The sequence below is a fragment of the Anomalospiza imberbis genome, chromosome 21, assembly GCF_031753505.1.
Source record: "Anomalospiza imberbis isolate Cuckoo-Finch-1a 21T00152 chromosome 21, ASM3175350v1, whole genome shotgun sequence".
Lineage (NCBI taxonomy): Eukaryota > Metazoa > Chordata > Aves > Passeriformes > Viduidae > Anomalospiza > Anomalospiza imberbis.
This window is the reverse complement of record NC_089701.1, coordinates 2,590,043-2,610,006: the sequence shown is the minus strand read 5'-3', so window position 1 is coordinate 2,610,006 and position 19,964 is coordinate 2,590,043. Positions and strand designations below refer to the sequence as shown.

The 19,964-nt window shown below is 54.9% G+C and overlaps 1 protein-coding gene across 8 annotated transcripts in view; it reads right to left on the bottom strand.

Annotated features, from left to right (window-relative positions):
* The window catches only part of GPSM1 (G protein signaling modulator 1), a 102,989-nt gene that overhangs the window by 1,962 nt on the left and 81,063 nt on the right, over positions 1–19,964 (bottom strand). For 3 of the 8 annotated variants that reach the window (XM_068211054.1, XM_068211052.1, XM_068211050.1), the window contains exons 11-13: positions 19,738–19,917; positions 2,413–2,572; positions 68–276 (exon numbers count right to left, since the gene is read on the bottom strand). In XM_068211054.1, coding sequence (XP_068067155.1) covers positions 68–276; positions 2,413–2,572; positions 19,738–19,917 — 549 coding nt within the window. Of the gene's footprint in view, positions 1–67; positions 277–2,412; positions 2,573–4,889; positions 5,476–7,011; positions 7,230–7,255; positions 7,412–8,100; positions 8,669–19,737; positions 19,918–19,964 lie in introns of those variants that run through there. The other 5 variants (XM_068211051.1, XM_068211056.1, XM_068211058.1 and 2 more) reach the window with 5 other exon arrangements.

The window sequence follows — 19,964 nt, the reverse complement described above, 5'->3', positions numbered from 1 at the left end:
CAGCACAGGGCAGGGAGGAAGGGGCTGGAGCAGAGGTGTCAGAGCTCCCCCAGCCCTTTGCCCGTACCTGACACTTCATGAGCATGTTGAAGAACTCGTCCCCGGGCTCCTGGGCGTCCCCCTCCACACGCAGGTGGCCCAGGTTGTTGTGGGTTATCCGCAGGCCGGGCAGGTTGCCCACGTTGGCACGTTGGTCATCCAGGCGCCTGCTCTGGGAGCTGGCAATGAGGTCGAAGAACTCCTCTGTCTGTGGAGATGCCATCAGGGTGGACTGTGCTGGGGGAGAGGAGCACAGGGCAGGGTCACGGCTCTGCCTGAGCTGCAGAGCCCAAATCCCCTCCCCAGACTCCTCTCCAACCCACACCAGCTCAGGAGGCAGCAGCAGGGGAATCAGGTGCCTTGATAAAGCAGAACCTCACACACACCTTGCACAGCTGGGTCCCCTGCGGGGCTCCCTGCCTGTGTTTGGCCAGCTCCTGGAGGCCACCAAAGGTGCCAGCCACCTCAGCCCAGGAGATCCAGTGCCCCCGGGCTGAACCACCGCCTGCGTGTGATCCCTGCTGTTTCCAGCACTGCCGCTTCCACTCTGGCTTCCAGCTGGACCACGAGGCACAGACAGAGCTGGGCAATCGCAGGTGAGCACAGAGCTCCTGGTGGCCCCTGTGGCTGTGACAGGCACCCACACAGTCCCAAAAGCTGGGAATGATTATAGACAGGCCATCAGCAAAGCCCAGGCCTGGCTGAGCCTCTCACCTGGCAGCACCATCCCAGGCCCCCCAGAAATCCAGTTGTTTGCTCAAGGAGAGGCACTGCCGAGGTGAGTCCGGCTCTCATGGGCTGCAGGATCTGCGTCAGCACCAGAAAACACTCCTGGGCTCTGCTGCTTCTCATCTCACGGAGCAGAGCCTGGGCTGTGCTGGTGCTGGGGGTCCCAGTCCAGAACCAGTACATGTCATCTATCCACCACTGACGCTTTGGAAAAGTCTCTGGGCAGCGCTCCCTGGAAAGAACCCGTTGGCTCCTGCAGCTGCTGGGGAGGGAGAGGCTCCCAAACAACAGACACTGCACTCAGGGATCAGCAAAGGAAAACTGAGAAATCCAGCACAAAGCACTGGAGCAGAGCCTGCTCTGAGCCTCCCGACACAAGTCCTTAGAGCCCCAGCTCATGGAGCTGCAGAAACACAAGAAAATCTCAGTGCTGACGCAGGGATGAGCTTCCTCCCCTTCAGCTCACAAAGAATCCTCAAAAATAACACGTCCGAAAGGCTCGGAGCCCAAATGAGCTGAACAGAATGTGGGGCTGCTCGTGCATTCTTTATAAAGCTCTGCATTTTCAGCCCCATCTACTAAATTACACAGCTGTTACAGCCAAATGCACTTGTGTGTCAGAAATGCATCTCTTGACAAAGCGATGCTCATTTCCACCTTATTTTTAGACAATAAATACCCTCTCACCTCACAGCCAACCTGCCCTCCTACCACAGCCTGACCTCTGCTGCAGCCCCTTCCCTGGCACACGCTCCTTGTGCTGCGGCTCTGGGAGCACTGTCAGGGGGCTCCTCTCCCGTTTGCACTTCACATTCATTTGGAAACTGATGATGAATAAATCCATCAGGTTAAATAACTGCTTTGAGCTCTTTGTGCTGGTGATTAAGCATGTGAGTGTGATCCGTGCATTTTAGAGCTTCTCCCCAGCTTGGGTTAAACAAAGGCCCTGAACACTGAAAAAGCCACAAAACCCAAGTGCAAACACAGCCCTGCCTTTCCTGCCCTATTTGTCAGGCGCCTTCCTCAATTTATCCCTGTCCTTCCTAGGGCTGAGCTGTTTGCCTGAGCAGCTTCCCACTGTTTATCCATCCTCCTGGCTCCCCTGTCCTCACACAGCACCTATCACCACTGCATCCAAGAGCAGTACAAAATCCAGAAGTTTTTCCTCCATGGCAACGCTATTACAAAAACTGGCAATATTTTAACTTGCCTGAGAAAGCCTGACCCGGACCCTGCACGTCCCAGACCCCAGGTTCTCACAAAGCTCCCTCTGCAATGACCACCATCATCTTCCTCCTGGAGGTACTGGAAGTGGCACAAGTCCTTGTGCCAACCTCCGTGTTCAGAATCTAAGACCTAAAGACCCACACTAAAAAAAAACAAGCGTATTCTGCATTTCTCTGGCCAATTTACTCCCCAAACCTTAGCTCACATTCTCCAGCCTTTCCCTCGGCAACCATTTACATAAGAACGTTTTTTTCCTTCCTTAAGTAATGACCGAGATTGCCAAGGAACTGTTTAAGTTCAGAGAGCTGAGACTCGGGGAAAACATCACGGGATGCACGGCAAACCACAACAGCTGGGCTCGCCGCGGGAGCAGCGTCACTCCCACAGGACGGGACTTGGGAACGCATCGGTGCTCACATATCCGCTCTCCCAGGGCAGGCACCCGCGTGGCAGCTGCCTCCGCAGCCTCGGCTGGGCACTCCTCCAACGGGCAGCGCTGATCATCCATCCGGTTGCTCTGGAACTTGCTCAACAGGTCAAAGAAGCATTCCTCGTCCGAAGGGGTCCGGTTGATTTTCTGGGAAGAGAGAGGAGAGTCAGAGTCAGAACACCCCTCACGAGTCCTTGAGTCCGATCGCTGTCTGGCACAGCCTCGGGAATAGCCGTGCCCTCTCCTGGTCTGTTCAGGGGCTGGCTCCTGGTTGTGCCCCAGGCGTGACAAGCCCCACAGTCTGGAGTCTGCTGGGGTCTCTGCTCCTTGGTCTCTCTGATCCCAGAGGCTCCAGGCACTGCCACAGCCCAAACCTGGCACAGATGTGCCTCCTGCAGCCGCTGTCACTGCAGAGCAGCCAGAGGAACCTGGAGGCTGAATGGGAAAGAAGGGAAAGGAGACAGCATACACCCTGGCACTGCTCTGCGGGCAGCTTCTGGGCTGGACAGGGCTGGGCTCAGAGCAGGATGAGGGGAACCGTGCAGCCACCCTGGCTGAAGTGCTGCCCTGTGCCCAGCCAGGGCTCAGCCCAAGCTCAGGGTTTGCTTTTTCCACCAGCTAAATCCAACCTTTCCAGGCCACTGCCCCTCACACCCCAACGCTTCCCCTCGGTGCCTGTCTCCTCAGCACAGCACTTGTAGCAGTTACCCAGCTGAAAATGCCACAAAATTACAGATTTTCAGGACAACAGTTCTTGCACAAGAGCTCCAAATGAGCACCTTGCACTAGACAGGGATATATTTAAGTTGTGCTGCAGGAGGCTTGCGTTGGAGGCAGCCTCTCCAAGCCACTTCCAGCAGGGAGAGGGGCTGTGTGTCCTGATCTGGAGCAGACAGAGCAGCAGGAACCACAGATCCTTCCAAGGAGCCACTTGGAATGGGAAATAAAATTAGCCAGTGATAAGAGGGGCATCTGCCAGGCTTGGGGATATTCCCTACACACCGAGCTGGTCCCACCAGTTACTGGGAGAAAAGCCACAACAGAAAGCAACCAAAACCTCTTAGAACTGGGTCTATCTGAGCTATTTTCTAGCCAGAGGCCAATGAGAGGATGGGCACTGGGTCCCTCCTGAGGGGCTGCACATTCCACCGGAGAGATGGAGAGGACACAGTCAGACATTCCAGTGGAGCAAGGGATTCCCTGGGCTGCTGGTGAAGCAAAGTCCCTCTCGCAGCTCTGCTGGTGGCCACTCTGGGCAGCCTGGGAACCCTCCCAATCCCACCACACACGGTGCAGCTCCCACCAGAGCTCTTCCCCATGGAGGGGCAGGCAAAGCCCTTCACGGGAGCTCTGCAGTGGGCAGAGACTTGTGCCGACAGGGTTAAAGCCACAAGTTGGATTGGGTAGATGAAGGAAAACAATTTTCCTGTATGCTAAGCGAAGCAGATGAGATGCACTCAGCTTCTATTTAGGGCAGCGTCAAAATTAGCAGCAGGCCAGAGAGGAACATTGGCAATGTGGGAGCGGATCAGGGAGGGGAAAAACCCCTCTCACCTCCTGCCTGCCACGTGCTGATCCACTAATGGAGCCACAGCTCCAGTGGACCCTCTGAACCACCAACAGTTGCACCTCGGAAATCAAAGCTGGCTCGGGCTTGAACTGAGAGTGAACTACATCTCTCACAGCTCTGCTGTGCTGGGTTGTGTGACCCAAATTTCAGGGTAGAGGAGGAAACCGGTCCATTCACACCGAGCCTCCCTCCCGCTGTTCCACGACTGCATGGAGTAAACCAGAGCAGTCCTGGGTCCAGGGGGAAGTTCCAGCTAGCAGGAGCAGCCTGGCAGTGCATGCCAGAGCCCCCAGCTCAGAGCTCCCCTCCACTGAGACCAGATCCCCCCGCAGCACATCCTGCAGAGACCCTGCAGTTTGGGGTGTCAGGATCCTGCTCCCAATGCACCTGGCAGAGAAAAGGATGCTCTGAATCAGTAGGAAGAGCAGCCAGAGCATGGAGGTGTGGGGCAGGGCTGGCTGTGTGCCTGGTACCTCCCCAGTGGCACCCGAGGGGCAGGAGGTCAGTGCCCATGGGTCTGTGCCAGCCCGGGATGGCCCTGGGGCACCAGGCTCCCTCCAGCCAAACTCTGCCCCAGGCCTGAAGCTCTCTAATTAAAATGCCCAAATATGACACGGCGGCGGGGAGTGCTGGGCTCCTTCCCTGCCAGGCTGCTCCCAGACCCGAGGCAGGAGCTGTGAGGGCAGATGGAGGTGTGATCACACCCTGGGGCTCACCATCTGCTCCGAAGCTCGCCCGGGGCTTGGCACAGCCAGGGTCAGGAGGCTTCCCAAGAGCCAGGGCATCTCCTCATGGGGCTGAGCAACAGCCCTGCCACAGCACAGACACACAGCCACATCCCCAAATGGCTCCTGGGCACCAGCTTCGGTGTCCAGCCCTGAGACCACTTCTCACCTCATGGCCGGTGTCCCTGTCTGGCCTCATCCCTCATCCTCTGCCTCCAGCACTGCAACTGCCCAAATTCTGCCGACTGTCACCTTCCTGTGGCAGCCAGACGCTGTCACAAGGAGTAAAACCAACCCCATCTGCACGGGGCAGAGGGACCCGGGGGCTGCTGGCACTGCAGAGATCCCTCCAGGGCAGATTTGGCTGCAAACACACTTGTCCTTGGCACAGGCACAGAGACACTCCCACCTCTGCCCACACAGGGACAAGGACAAATGTGGAGCCTCTGCTCCTGCTCCCTGACCTCGGGCAGGACAGGGATGGCACCATCCCAAGCAGGTGGAGGTCCCACTTATGAGGGTGAGAGCTTTGTTCACATTTTCTGAGACTGGCAGGGAGCAGGACTCCCTCTCCTCAAACAGGCCACTGGAAAGCATCCAGGCTTTTGCACACGTTTCCTTGCTGGAGGAACAGGCTGTTTAACCTGCCTGGGTGGATTCAGGATGTGTAAAACCACAGCCGAGGTGTTGGAAAGGCAGCAAAAAGCAGTTGCAGAGTGTGACAGGCGCCTGCTCTGCCACTGTCCCCTCTCCCTGCAGGCTGGGACCACCAGCTCCTCGGGAGCTCCAAGCCAAGGTCATCACACCCCATGGAGAAGCACAAATCCACCCATTTTCCTCTCTGACAAACTCTCACACCCCATAACACTTATCACAGTTTTGGGATGAGAAGGTCCTGGGCTAACCAGCTCTGCCCCAGAGGTGCAGGACATGGAGCAGTATCTCCTCTGGAAATCCCTCAGCCTGGCCACTCCAGATGTGCAGGTGAAGCCAAGGCTGGAGCGATCCCAGGCGAGGCAAAACAAAGTCAGAACTGACTCCTGTGCCTCACCCCCCTTGGCCATTTTCACTGGGATTCAGGAAAGCCATTAAACAAAGGCAGAAAGCCTCACTGCAAGAACTAAACCACCTCCCAGCTCCCAACACCTGAAGCCTCAGCCCACAAATGCCCTCCAGGGCTTCCACCTGGGACCCGCTGCCCACCCAGGACTCTGCAGAGAACCTTTCTTGGACACGTTCCCACTGCCGAGCCCCATCCTGGGATCAGCACCCTGTCCCAATTTCTCTGTGACACCCGAGCAACCCAGACCCCCAGCTGTGCCCCCACTACACCAACATCTGCTGCCAGAGATCCCTCAACCCAACGCTCTGGTGGCGGCTTCTCCCACAGCTTCCTGCTGCCCCCACAGCAGCTCGGGATGCAGCTCTTCCCACAGCCCTGCTCAGCCCCACCAAAGCCTGTCAGATCTGCTCTGGGACAGCACCCCAGAGGTTCCAAGGACCACAGCAGGTATTTCTGTGCTGGCCAAGTCATGGCACATCCCTCAGCAATTCCATGGTCACCCAAACATGGGTGGAATGTCCCCTTTGGAGGGAGCGTCGCCCACCAAACCAAACCACGGACACCCAAGAGTCACCCAAAGGGCCAAACCTTGTCCCTCTGTCAGACCAGCTTCTCTCACAGCTGGTGTCCCCAGAGCACTGACTTGCCTTTGGTTCCCCAGCTCTCCTCCAGGCTCAGCTTCTTGCAGACGTGACCCACGGCAGGATGAGCCGTCAGGCTCGAGGGTCACTTGAGCTTTGTCCAGATCTCCCAGGGGACAGCCAGTTGGGACCTGCAGGCAGGACCCAGGGGTGGATGGACCCTGGCAGGTCTGGTACAGCAGATCCAGCTCAGGAGCTGCTGCCTGAAGGTGTCTGGAGAGTGCCCAGGTCAGGGACGAGAGCGAGGAGGGCGGCGGGTTCAGCAGCTGTCACTGTCACCCCCTCAGGGCGCGCTGCCTCGGCATTTAAAAGTGCCCACCACAATTCCACCTTATTTCAGGAAGGACACAACCTGGAGATGAAGTGACCTGACCACGTCCCACAGTAAGAGAGCTGGGACAGGACCCAGCAATCAGTCCCCAGGACCAAGTTCTCCCCTGTGGACAGTCCTTGGAAATCTGTGCCCTTGCCCAAGCAGGTGCTTACCTGCCCCAGGCCTGGCAGTTATCCATGCCCACACATCTGTGCCCACATGCCCTGCCCTATCTGCCTCTCCCCTGTGAACCACACATGTCACCGCTCCTTACCTCTCCTCTTTTCAGGGCAGCCGACCTCAAAATCTCCAGGCAGGAGCAGGGCTGGTGCTGCTGGGGACCACCAGTGCCGGGAGCACCTCATCCAGGGCTGTCAGTCAGTCCCCTGCACCCGGCTTTTCTTTATCCTGCACCACCCCACACCTCACCCCGGAGAACTCACGGTGGGGGCTGCACCTCTGGCACAGCCAGCACCTCAAACCCCAAAAACATCAGGCACTGACCTTCCCAACCTCACCTGGAGAAAGGCTCTGAGGGGGAGGTTTGCAGAGAGGCAAGCGGGGGCTGGAGGAGAGGAGTGGAAGGAAATCCCTGGCTGAAATCCACAGCCTGTTTTACCAGGAGGTGAAATGCCTGAAGAATCGTCCCTGTGCTCCGGAGTGGGGCTGTCCCTGTCCCCAGCCACCAGCTCCTCGGCTGAGTCCCCACTCCTCTCAGCTTCAGAGGCAGCAGAGCTGTAAAAGTCGCCCGGTCTTTGCTCAGGACACCGCGTCCCTTTCCGTGCCAATCCCTGGGCGCTGCTGCCCCGCTCCCCCCGCGGGGCAGGGCTGGTGACAGACACCCCGTGTCCCCCCCCCCGAGCACGGCCAGGCTCAGGGACCCACCGCCCACCCTGTGCTGTGACACACAGCACACGCGGAGCAGCCTGAGCACCGCTGCAGCAATATTAACAATAAAAAGTTCACACCGGAGCTACCTGAAAACTTTAAACCCCCGAGCACACATCCGGCCTGAGTGAATCCTCCGTGTCTCCGTATCCACCTCCTCCTCCCGATGCTCCCATTTCAGAGAAGAAGGACTCGCGACCAAACCGCAGTTTCCCCCACTGACCTCAGCAGCCGGCTCTCCCCGGGCTCCGGCTCTCCCCGGGCTCCGGCTCTCACATGTCCGCGGGCAGCAGCGCTGCCGCCGCTGGATGCTCCAGCTGCCCGAGGCTCTCCCGGCCCCGCCGAGCGTCGCCGGTGACCCGCTGGGTGCGAGCCGAGGCTTAAAGCGACAGCCCCGCTGCCACCTCCTCCCGGAGCCGCTCCGTGCCCTGGCACGACGGGGGGGGGCTCCAGAGAAGGCTCCTGCCTCCCTCACCTCGCTGCCACGATCCTCCCGTTATTAGATGATGCTCTTAAACACACAGTGCAGCTACGTGAATATTTAGCTTCCCTTCCACCTCCTCACCTCCCACCCGCCACGCTCACTTTTCCTTAAAAATAGATTGGGATCGATTCTCCCAAACTACATCTGCAAACACGCTCGGCTCCGCAGGCACAGGCACCGCGGCAGCACACGCTCTGTTGCACACACAGACACACTCTGAGCGTTTGGATTTAAAGCACCAAAATACTGAAGGAGCATTTTTAGCTCCTGATAGTCCTCCTGCTCCTCTTATTATTAGATACGTGTGGTTTTTTTGTCTTACTGCAAGAGCCTAGGCTGCTCAGCCATAAGCATCTCTTGATTTAAGTGTAACACTGCTCGACAGAGGGAAATTTCTAATTGCAACAGAGTTTTAAACAGGGAAAGATGGAAAAGCCATGCAGCAGCCAAAGAGCTGTTCTTACCTCACGTTTGTGAAATGGGAACTACTGACAGAGAAATGGGGCACTGGGAAGAAAAGCACTTTTCCAAAGGGGCAAAATGGGGACAGAGCCCCACTGGCACTCTTGGCTCTCTGTCCACACTTGTCCTTCATTCCCATTTTTCACTGCAAAAGTAGGAAATTGCTTTAACCTGAACAAAAAATGCAGCTCTGGGGAACTGCCCATGCTGTTCCACACCAGTAAATTCATTTCCAGGGGTCACACAGTAATTTCCAGAGAAAGATGGAAACTGTGTGGGACCTGAGATCAGGACTCCTAGCTCAGTACCTGGCCCAGACTGACGAGGAAGAGAAGGGTTGAGGGAGGGCAGGGCACAGCCTCAGCTCCTGTGAGCTCAGTGCTGGTGCTGCAGCCCCTTCCCACTGGAGCTGAGATCAGGGGATCCATGGACAGAGAGGGGCAGCAGGGGAATGAACCAGGACGGGGACCCCGCCCTGATCTGAAGAGCTGAGCCACCTCTGGAGAGCTCTGGAAGGGGAAATCTGCAGCTGGTACAGAGGGAAAGGCAGAAAAGGGGTATAACAGAGGGGGAGAGCCCACACGCAGGAGGTCGGCGCTTGGAGCAACATGAGGAAATGACATTTTCCCTCTGAGTTTAGGATGCAGCAAAGAATAATGAGTGAGACATCTGTGATCTGCAGAGACACCACCTACAATGTCAGGTTGGAGCTCAGGGAGCTGAGCGTGCCCTGGGCACACGTGTGCCCGGCACTCTGCTGTGCCCAGCCCCTGGCACAGCCCATCCACACCCTGCCCAGGCCCGGGACGTGCACACGCTTCCCTTGGAGCATGAAATTATCACCCTCACTTGGACAGTTTTCAAAGATTTTTTTTTCCCTTTAAACAACTCGCCCACTCATCCCTATAAACGCCGGTGCTAAAAGCTGGTTCTGTTGTTAAGATTTCAAATAACTCGGGTTTTATTGTTCCAAACAAAATCAAAATAACTCACCCACGCTCCCTCCTTCCGAAATACAGTAAGTGCTGACCTGTTGGGACCGTGCCCTGCTGCCACACACGGCTCAAGCACAGGGCTGTGGCTCACAGCAGGTGACAATATCATTTCTGATTGCATTTGGAGGGAGCCCCGGGGGTGTCTGGCTCAAGTGTTATTGACACCTCTGCTGCTCGCCGTGCTGATCTGTCTGGGAGCCACTGCCACCGTGACCAGATCGAGCCACTTTGTGCCACAGCCACGTTAACACGGGATTTACAGCTACACAACAACCTGTCCTGAAAGATCAGTCCAGCCCTCGCTGCTGAGATCAGGGGGAATTACTCCTGGTTTCTCTTCTGCGTATCCAAACAATCATCTGCAGTTAATGTAGCAACTTTTCCACATGGATTTTGACAGCATTTACCACGCCAGGCTGGGTTTCCCTGGCACTATTTAACAGAAACACACCAGCCTGGATTTAGCACCTGGAGCTTGTTTCACTAACCAAGGACACCAGGTAGAAGCATTCTCACTCCAGCTCAGTCTCTGGAGAAGACGAGTGGCTACAGAGGTCAGAATGGCCCATCAAAAACCTGGGGGATCCCTTAAACACCAAAACTGGGAGCGAACTTGAACTACTGCTTGGAACAACTCAGGCTGGAGGTGGACGACAGCAAGCAGTAAGTTTTTGGGGTGTGTAGCTCTCACCCAGGGCTGTGGTACCTGGCTGGGCACACCAGCACACACCCAAAGAAGTAAAACACAGGGTTTTGGCTACAGCTCACTGCAGTGATTGACTCTGCACTTGGAGAGGGGTGGAACCAGGACCGTGCTCAGCCGTGGAGTCTCAGCTGAGCAGCACTAATTTGCTAAACTGAAATAACTCCGTTGCTTGAAAGGGTATAACCCATATTCCTGGTTAATTAGCACAAGGTTAATATATAGAGCACTTTCTCTATCCACCTCCCCACTCCAAGCCCCACGGAGCAGGGCAGGTGAGCTGCTCTTCGGTGATGGAGACAGTCCAGTGCTCCAGCTCAGAGGTGCCCTGCTCTCCCCATCCCTTGCACTCCCTGCACCTCACATTGGAACCTCCTGACAGTTTGCTTTGAAAACGCTTTGCAAAAAAAGCCTGCTCGTCTCTGGATTGCCAAAATTGTGCTGCTTCCTTGAATCAGACTTTTGTTTAGACACCTACTTGCTCTGAGCGCAGCGAGGTTTTAAGAAGGAGCTGAGCAGATGCAGCACCTTCCCCAGGGGTGGTGGGGCTGTGCACACCCATCCACATCAGCACCCATAACACATCAGCCTGCACATAAACACCCCCTGCTCAGCACACGCCCAGATCTTAATTATTATTTACTCACAGCCCAGAAATGCCTGAAGGCCGCGTTCGAGATCAAGGCCTTGTTGTGCAAGGCACCCCACAAAACACGAAATCCTGGCCCTGCTGGGGCAGGGAGGGCTCCTGGGGCTGGTACCTGTGGGTTTGCCACTGCAGCCATGGTCTGTCTGACCTGCTCAGGAGAGTTGAAACAGGCAAGACAAAAATCACATGCAAAGGCAGGAGCAGCTTCTCCTATCAGCCAAAAGCATCTCCAGCTCTGGTACCTGCAAAGGGCAGGATGAAACTACACCCTGTTTGGGGTTTGCTCCATGTGACAGAGCCCAGAGAACACTGGGATTCAAGTGGCTTTAGACACTTGAAAAAATCCTCCTGGGACTTTCCTGCAGGTCCCAGGGGAGAGGCACCTCCTGCACCCAGGCACAGGCAGAGCCTGGCTCTGCTGGCTCCCAGACAGGGCTGCATCGACTGCTCTGCAATGAGCACTGCAGGGAGCTGGAACTTCCCCTGTGGCACAAACAGCACGATCCAAGCTGGAAAAATTGGATCCATGGGATGGTTTGGGGCCCTGCTCTAATTGCACATCTCCCCAGGGGAGCCTCTCCAGCCACCCCTGCACTCAGAGCACCTCACTGGGCTCAGCTCTGCCAGGGCTTCTGGGGCCACACAGGGAAGGGGAAGGAGCCAGGGGCTCTGAAAAACCATTATTTGGGCTCTTTCAGATTAATTGGTGTTAACTGCCTAGGGAGGCTTAAAAATAGCACAGCTAATGGGAAATGTGGATGCTGAAGGTGAGATGTGAGCAGAGGCCACGTTAACCTGACACAGCCTGTGCCCAGCCTGCAGCCAGTGCCCAAACCAGGGACAGCTTCTGTCCAGATGTCCAGGGACACCTTCTGTCCAGATGTCCAGGGATACCTTCTGTCCAGATGGGAATTGCTGCCTGCCCCTCTCATTCTGCCCCCCTCAGCTGCCTTCACACCCATCTGGGGACAGGGGAACCTTCTTGCTGCCACAGCAGGTTTCATCAGGAGAGCTCCAAGAAACAGCCCTTAAACCCTCCTGGATTCATGGATTCTCATCCTTCTCTTGCAGCCATGCAGACCCTCAGCCAGCTCCCAGGGAGCCTCAGTTTCCTGCACCCTAAGTACAGATGGCAAGGACAGCTCAGAGTGACCCTAAAGCCTCTGCTCGCCCCAAGGCCACCCTAAAACCAGAGGAGAGGACTGCATTGATGGGACAGTGTCTAGCCAAAAGCAGTGACTTAAGGAACAACCTGTCCCCTGAGGAGGTCACTTGAACCCTCTTCTCCCTGTCCACAAACTCCAGGGATGGAGCTGCCTGGTGCCAGTGAAGGCAGCAGGGCGGCCTCTGGGCAGGATGCCCCAGTGGCTGCTCTCTGGGGGTGATCTGGTCTCCCCAAAACAGGGCAATAACAGACAAAACCCAAATCTGCCCCAAGGCTCTGCTGTGTTTGTGTCCTCTGGGGGAGCCTCCAGCTCTGCTCAGCAGCTGAAAACAGCCACAATCAAAGATAAGGCTCAGATAGAGCTGGTCTGGTTATACAGCTCTGTCCTTCAGTGAAACCCTGAAAACAACAGCAGCAGCATTTCCTGGTTTTCAATACAATTTACAGAAAGAGAAACACAAGTTACTGGTGCAGAAAGGATTCTTTAGGTAGCCCCAGCAAGCACAGCCAGACCATGATCCCTTCCCAGCACAGGGACCTGCTGGATCCATCCAAGCCAGACCCCACAGCCACAGCTGGGAGCTCAGGGATGGCTGTGCAAGAAAATCAAACACAGCCCCGAGTCACCAGAGGCCCCCTTGTCATCTGGTGTCACCCCAGCTCCAGGGATTTAAGCCCAGTTAGGCTGATTTCCATCCAAAGACAACCTGGGCTATGATATTTTTTTAAGCTCTTCTGCCATGTGAAGTTTAATAAATGCCAGAGGCCAGAACTGTGAAGGCACAAGGTGCCCCAGGCACAGCAGAGATCCAAGAAAGGAATGAAAAGTTCCAGATTTTGAGAGAAATCAAACATTTGGGGGGTTATCGCTCTGGGTTTGGCTTCAATTCATCCTTTTTTTCTGTGCTGTTCTCTTTAAAGTGACAGTTTCTAGGAAATGGTGAGTGTAACATCTCTTTTACGGTCTCATCCCACTTGATGGCTGACAGTTTGCCGGGAGAAAAGGTTGTGCAAGGTGGAAAGCAGACCTCAATTACGGTTTCAAAGTGCCAATAACTGCAAACTCAGTTACAGTGAGTCAACAGGACAAGAATGGATTTGGGGAGCCTGGTTTGTCACCTCCAGCCTGGCTCATTGACCTTCAGGCTTCCAGCACGAGTCTGCTGGGTGGCCTTGGACAACCAGCTCAGTTTTTACCTCCTTCCTAGAGCACATTCCTCTGGCAAGAGGCTTTTCCTCACAGTTTTTTAGCTCCAGAGCTGGCTTCCACATGTTAAGAATGGAATAAGAAGTCCCTGATCCTCAACCAGAGAAACACCCAGACCCTGGGTGTCCTTGGTGTCACCCCTGCAGATGCCAGGGCTTGGACGGCCTCCTGCACGTGGCACAGCCCGTGGGTTCTCTCCCCTGTGTGTGGCTGGTGCACAGGCACAGGCTTGTACAAACCCCGTCTCCCATCTCCTTCCACAAGGCTCAGCTTTGATCCACAGCCTGACCTCAGCCTGGGAGGAGGGAAAACACAGAAAGAGGGTGTGCAAGCAACAGAAATATCCCAAAGGGAGATCAGGGACTCTGATCCCTGCAGCCCAGACAGGCACTGCCCTGCCAACACCAGCCCTGTGCCAGGGAGCACATGGAAGTTTCCTGCCTTCTCAGGAAGGGCCATTCCCAAGTTCAGTCCCTTGGATCTGCCCCTCAGGAAGGGCCATTCCCAAATTCAATCCCTTGGATCTGCCCCTCAGGAAGGGCCATTCCCAAGTTCAATCTCCCAGGCACGACACTCACCTGCAGCAGAGCCAGCTCTGCCCTGCCTCCCTCTCACTCACACAGGCTCATTGGATAATTACAGAGAAAACTAAGGCAAATCCCAATTTTAATGCCATTATAAAACAGAGAGGGGGAATTCATTACCTGGCAGCTGTTCATATTCAAGGAAGAAACTGATAATTTGCCTCTGAGGCAACGAATGCAGCAGAGGCAGCACAAGCCAGAAAATGCTGCTGCCTCCCCCCACCTTCGCCGTGCAGCCACTCTTTGCAGAGGTTTTCTATCCCCACGTTTATTTCCCAGCCTCCCAGGACCAAAGTTACACAGAAGAATTACTGTCAGGGCTCTGCAGAACTCTGGCTCTGCTGCACCTCAATATTTGGGAGAGCAGTTCTTACACCTCTCCTGGCTTGTGCAGCACCTGTGCAAGGAGCCCACCTGAGCCAGAGAACAGGAGATGAGAAGGACCCTACAGCTTAGCAAAGAGACTCAGAGAGAAAGACAGGTCAGACAATTTAAGATGACTCTGGGGAGACGTCCCTGACTGCTTCTCCCAACAGCCCAAATCCCTGGAAGAGCCTCCCCATACCTGTCAGGCTGGAGCTCTCCAGGTTTTCCTGCACATCCTGCCTCCAGCTAGGAACCAGCACAGCCTCCCTGCCCCGAGCACTCTGGAAGGTCCCACCAGCTGAACAGGGAGATAAAGCACTCCCAAAACAAGGCACGGCTCCGTGTTTACCTGCTCACTTCCAAGAGGACTGACACCACCACAGCAGCCTCCAGGTGTCATAGGAACAGTCTTAAATTTAGCAGCAGCTGCCTCTCCTCTCTCCCTGTCTCCGGCTTCTCCCTGGCTCTCAGAGCACGTTTACAGCAAAAGTCTGACCAGCACTAATGGCATAATTACACCCCTGCAGCTGAGCAAACGTGGAGGCTGTGGGATGAGGGAGGGTGTGATTTGCACTGCCCCTGTGTTGTGGGATTCACACACCAGGAAGAAGAAGCAGGGACCAAGCTGATGTTAAAACAGGGAAGATGCACAGGCACCACAGAGCAGCGAAGGCTGCCTGGTGTAAACCCCAAATCCCAGCTCCAGAGGGAAATGGGGAAGTGCCAATCTCCCCTCAAACAACACAAGGCAACCAGGGAAATGATGCTGTGGGGCCAGAAGCCCCCGAGGCTGACACATCCCTGCACCCCAGCAGCCATCCAGCCCATTCTGCAGTTCCCAGTGAAGTCACAGGGGAGGGATGGGGACACCTGACAGCCAAGAGCTGCCTGGACAAGCCCTGATTCAGCAGGGAGAGGCAGGATCCTCCAGGTCTCCTCCCTGCCACTGCCCCCAGGGCTGACCCTCAGAGGGTCAACCACGAGCATCCTGCAACCCAACAATCCCCCAAGAAATCCTGAGACAGAAAACCATCAAAACAACTCTGGCAACCTGCCTCTGGGGGTGGGGATGTATGACCTACAAAAAATTCCTCTCTTTTATGGCTGCTTCTCACTGTCATCATAAAAAAGGCCTTATAAAAACATTTGTTCCAGGGAATGTTTGGCCATGCAGAGTGCTTGAAAATCGTTCAGTGTCTGAATACATCAGCAAGCCATCCCTGCAAGTCGTCACTGCAATCAAACACAGCTCCTCTTTCCCTTGACTATAAATGGGCTTGGCTGAGGACAGGGTGGGGGACAGGTCTGGAGAGTGAGGAATCCTTCCCTGGGAAGGGGAGAGTCCCCAGCATCAGGAGCATTTCCAGTGAGGGGTGGGCTTGAGCCTTACCTCGCTCCCTGGGTTTTGCTCCAGCTGTTGGACCTGGACACAATGAAGTCTTTTAGCCCTTGAACTCTGGCTCATCCTCAGTCCCCTTGACCTCAAAGACCTCTGACCTCAAACACAGGCCCAGAACTGGGGCAGGTCCCCAGAAGTCTTTTCCAGAATACACAGTCCCTTTCTTCCATGGGCCCTCTCCTTTCTGCACAGGGGAGGGTGAGGGACACAATCTCTGATATTTCTGAAGCGTGAGAAAAATCCCATCCTTCCAGTAACCTTCTAAAAACCCCCTAAAACACATCTGCTACCAAGTCAAACCCAAGCTGGAGCATTCTGACCTTCAGCACAGTGGAGAGAGGGGTTACATTTATGAGCAAGCCTTTGATGTCTGCAAGTTTCATGTAGTACAAAACCCCTGCTTTGATGTTCCTTTTAAAAGAGAGGAAATTCAGAAAGGTGTGCACTGCACGAGTCCCAGGGAGGGATTTGGAGGGACTTGGATCTGGCTGCCCATGACTGCAGGCACAGGGACAGAGCTTTAATGCAGCCACTTTTGCTCAGGGCTCTGCTACAACAGAGCAAAAACGTGACCAAAAGCACCTCACCCTCATCAGCTTCTCCCAGAGCACTCACAGCCCTGAGTATCCCCAGGGCAGCTGCACACCTGGGCTCCCAGGTGAACAGGACCCTGTCCCTGCTCATCCCCACACCCTGGCAGGGCTGGTCCTTCTCCTCCAAGTGACCACCAGCCATGGCTGGGAAATCCCCCCACTTCAGGGGGCCCTGGGAAGGGTAAGGAAGTCCCTGTCTGCCCCAGCAGGGTCAGGACCCTCCTGCAGGAGCACCACATTCACCAGCAGCGTCTTGCAGAGCAGTGGCAGGAAGGTGAGGCACAGGGGGACCTGCCACGCTCTCCTACCTTCCGCAGCAGCTGGGCCATGGCTTCTCCCATCCATCCCAGCATCCCCACGGCTTCTCCTGCAGGCTGAGCCCTCCTCTCAGGGCCCCACAGAGCTGCCAGGAGGGACAGGCTCCTCTCCATCCCCTGCTCACTTCACTTTTCCCTGCCTCCCCTCCGCCGCCTCCTCCCAAGGGGAGTTTCCCAGCAGCTCGGTAATTAGCAGCATCATCACCAATGCTAATAACAACCACCAGGGCTCCTGCCATCCGAAGCTCCAACAACTTCACAGCCATCATCACGCCTCTGGAACCTCCCCGGGGGAGGCAGGCGAGCAGCATTACCCCATCACCCCGTGGGGGAGAGGGAGGTAAACAACAGGCAGGGGATGGATGGGTGGTGAATCCAGGAGCTCTGAGTCAGGCACCTCGCCCCCAGGACCTCCCCAGCCTGGACCTGCCCTTGGGGTGGAGGTCAGGGCAGTGCTGGCAGCAGGGCTCACCCAGAGCCACTGCTGGACCTGGGACATTTTTCCTTCTCTCAGGATTTTTTTATAGAGGAGCACAGAAAGAAGAAAGAGAAAAATTTTATTTCTGCTCCTTGTTTTTCCATGTGGAATGTGTTTGGAGAATTGTTTACCTGGGGTGATTGCTTGATTGGATTCTGGTGAGGATTGTTTGAGCTGATGGCCAATCCAACCCACCTGGGGCTGCACTCTCAGAGAGGGGCACGAGTTGTGAGTTAGATATGGTAGTTAGAAAAAGTAAGTATGTAGTTTTAGTATCTCCTTTAAATAGTATATTAATGTATTATAGCATAGTTACAATAAAGAAATCATTCAGCCTTAAAACAAGAGTCAGACATCAGCATTTCCTCCCACCGGGTTCACCTGCATTTACAATACTGGGATGAGTTTTTTCCCTGCTCACAGTCTGGATTCTCCTCTGCCATGGACAGCAGGGATTGTGGCACCCCAGATCAACCTTCAGAGATCACCTCTAACTAAGGACTCACAGTTTACCAATGGATTAAAGAGAATTTTTGCTTTTTTTTCCTTGCAAAGTGAGGAATCTGGAGGGGTTGTTTGAACAGCCTCACCTGGAAAAGCTTCTCTCCCACTGGGGTGGGGTTTGCTCCCTTTGACTGCAAAGGCTCCCATGGCTGGAACTGCAGCTTTTCATCTCCCCCATGACAGCAGAACACAGAGGGGTTGCTTTGCTCATGGCAAAACCCACAGGAGGACGCTGACTTTGAACACCCCGAGGTCTGGCCCGTGCTGCAGAGTCAGCCTGGCCAAGCTGGGAGCACCAACACAACAAAGCTGCCCTGAAGTGACCCCGTCGTGTCCCCCAGAGCCACCACAGAGCCCTCTGGCCTCTCCCCAAACCCCACCTGTGCTGCCAAGGGGCCACCAGTGGCTGGCAAAGCCCCACGGGGCCTTTTTTCAGACACAGCCCATGGATCCACAGCTACACTCCTCAGGAATGCTGTTCCCAGCTCTTGCTGGAGCGTGGCTTTTGTTTGGTCTCTGGCTGAATGTCTGAGTTAAAAATACAAGGCTATTTCTGGCAGAAGTGGATTTTTTCTCTCTTTGTATTGCCTTGTGTGCCCCCATGCTGCTGTCTCCTCTCTGGCTCAGATGAGCTTTGTTTTCCTTCTCACTGACCATGTGTGCACCGGTGAGCTGTAGGAAATGTTTTTCCCAGCAGACCACTTCCACAAACACTGTTGGGAATGAAGAACGAGCTCAGAGAAGTCTAAAAAAAAATTTAAAAACCCCAGTTGGTGTAAAAAATCTGGTCTCCAGTGGCCAGAGAACTGAAAATCAGGGATGTCTGTGGTAAAAAAAGGGTGTGTCCACACACCCATGTACACAGGTACAGCGGGGTATGTTCTCCCCATGATCCACAGCTGAGGAACAAAGGACTCAGAGCCAGAATCACCTTCAAGCATCCCCACTCCACAGCCAGGCTTCATCCCAAGCTCTGCAGCTCTGACTCTTTCTTAGCCAGCAGGAAAATATTTAATTTTGTTTCTTCTTAAATGCCAAGGGAAAAAAAAATAGACCTATCTTTTCTGGCTTGGAGTTATTCCATCTGGAATCTCTGCATGATCACAGAACTGTGATAGTGTGCTAGAGACCCAGTGTAAAGCAAAAACCTAAACACTTCCCAGCACCCATGAGATCATTGATCCTTCCCGTTACGCTTCGTCTCTCCTGGCAACAAGCTGAGGATCTGGGGCTTTCTCACCTGAGATCACCGAGTTCAAACACCTCCAAGCCCCCTCCCACGATCCAGAAACGTGCCAGAATCATTGTGGGTGTGAGCCCTGCTTCCAGGGCTGGGAACAAACCCAGCACAGCTGCAGGAAAGCTCCCCAGTATTTGTGTTTGCCGTGTGTCACAACAAACATCAACAGCAGCGGAAGGGAACGGCCCAAAACCAGCAGAACTGTCAGGTTAAAAAAAGCAAAAAGGCATCTGGGGAGCTCCCCAGGACATGGATCCTCACCATCCTCCAGGGAGCCGAGCACGGACTGCTCAGAGCTCCTCACACAGCACCAGTAACCCGGACATCACCAACATCAGGGCCAGCTCTTGAGGAAATGAGCTCCATCTCTGCTGCTTCCAAAGAAAAGCTCCTGGATGATGATTTCTACCGTCTCTGATGAATTCTAAGAGACCACAGTGCACATTGAGCACCGGTGTGATCAGAACACGAGGCAGAACACCTACAGTCCCACGTTTGGCAAAGGCAACCAGCACCAAAGACCTGGGAAGGGCTCTGCTGTTTGAAGGCACCAATCCCACTCCTCATGAACTCCAGGAGCTGACCAATTCAAGCTCCACAAAGCACCCAAACTGCTGTGCTTTTCTGGGATTCAAGGCATCCCATCCTGATAATCCTGAACTCAGCTAAGCTCAGCTCTAGACTCACGAGAACCCTCAAGAGAAGGTTATAAATGTCACCACTGAGACACAGTTTGTGATGGAGACTGGAACCACTGCTCTGCTAAAAGGACAGTGGTGCTGAGGCTCAGAAAGACAAAAGCATTTGCCCACAGCTGCCCCCAGAGCCAACAAACAGAGCACAGCTACAGAATCTCTTTTCCAGCCAAAAGTCCCCACTGCCACCCCCACACCCGGCTGGAAATGAGGCAAAAACAAACATGAGGAACTCCCAGATCAGCACTGGAGATTAAAATCTTCTTCCTACCGACTGTGGCACCTGCACTCGGACCTCCCCAGCACCCTGAGCGGAGGCACTTGATCCCTGGGGTTTCCTCTCCGAGCTGGACTGGTGCTCCCGGTGTTTCCTGGCTCTCGCAGGTAATGACAGGAACTCCTTCCCTGAGATCTTCAGCTCTCCCACGTGGTGGCTGTCCCCATTCTGGTCCTTGGGAAAGCAAGAAACAGTCACTGCAGCCACTGCCTGGCTCAGGT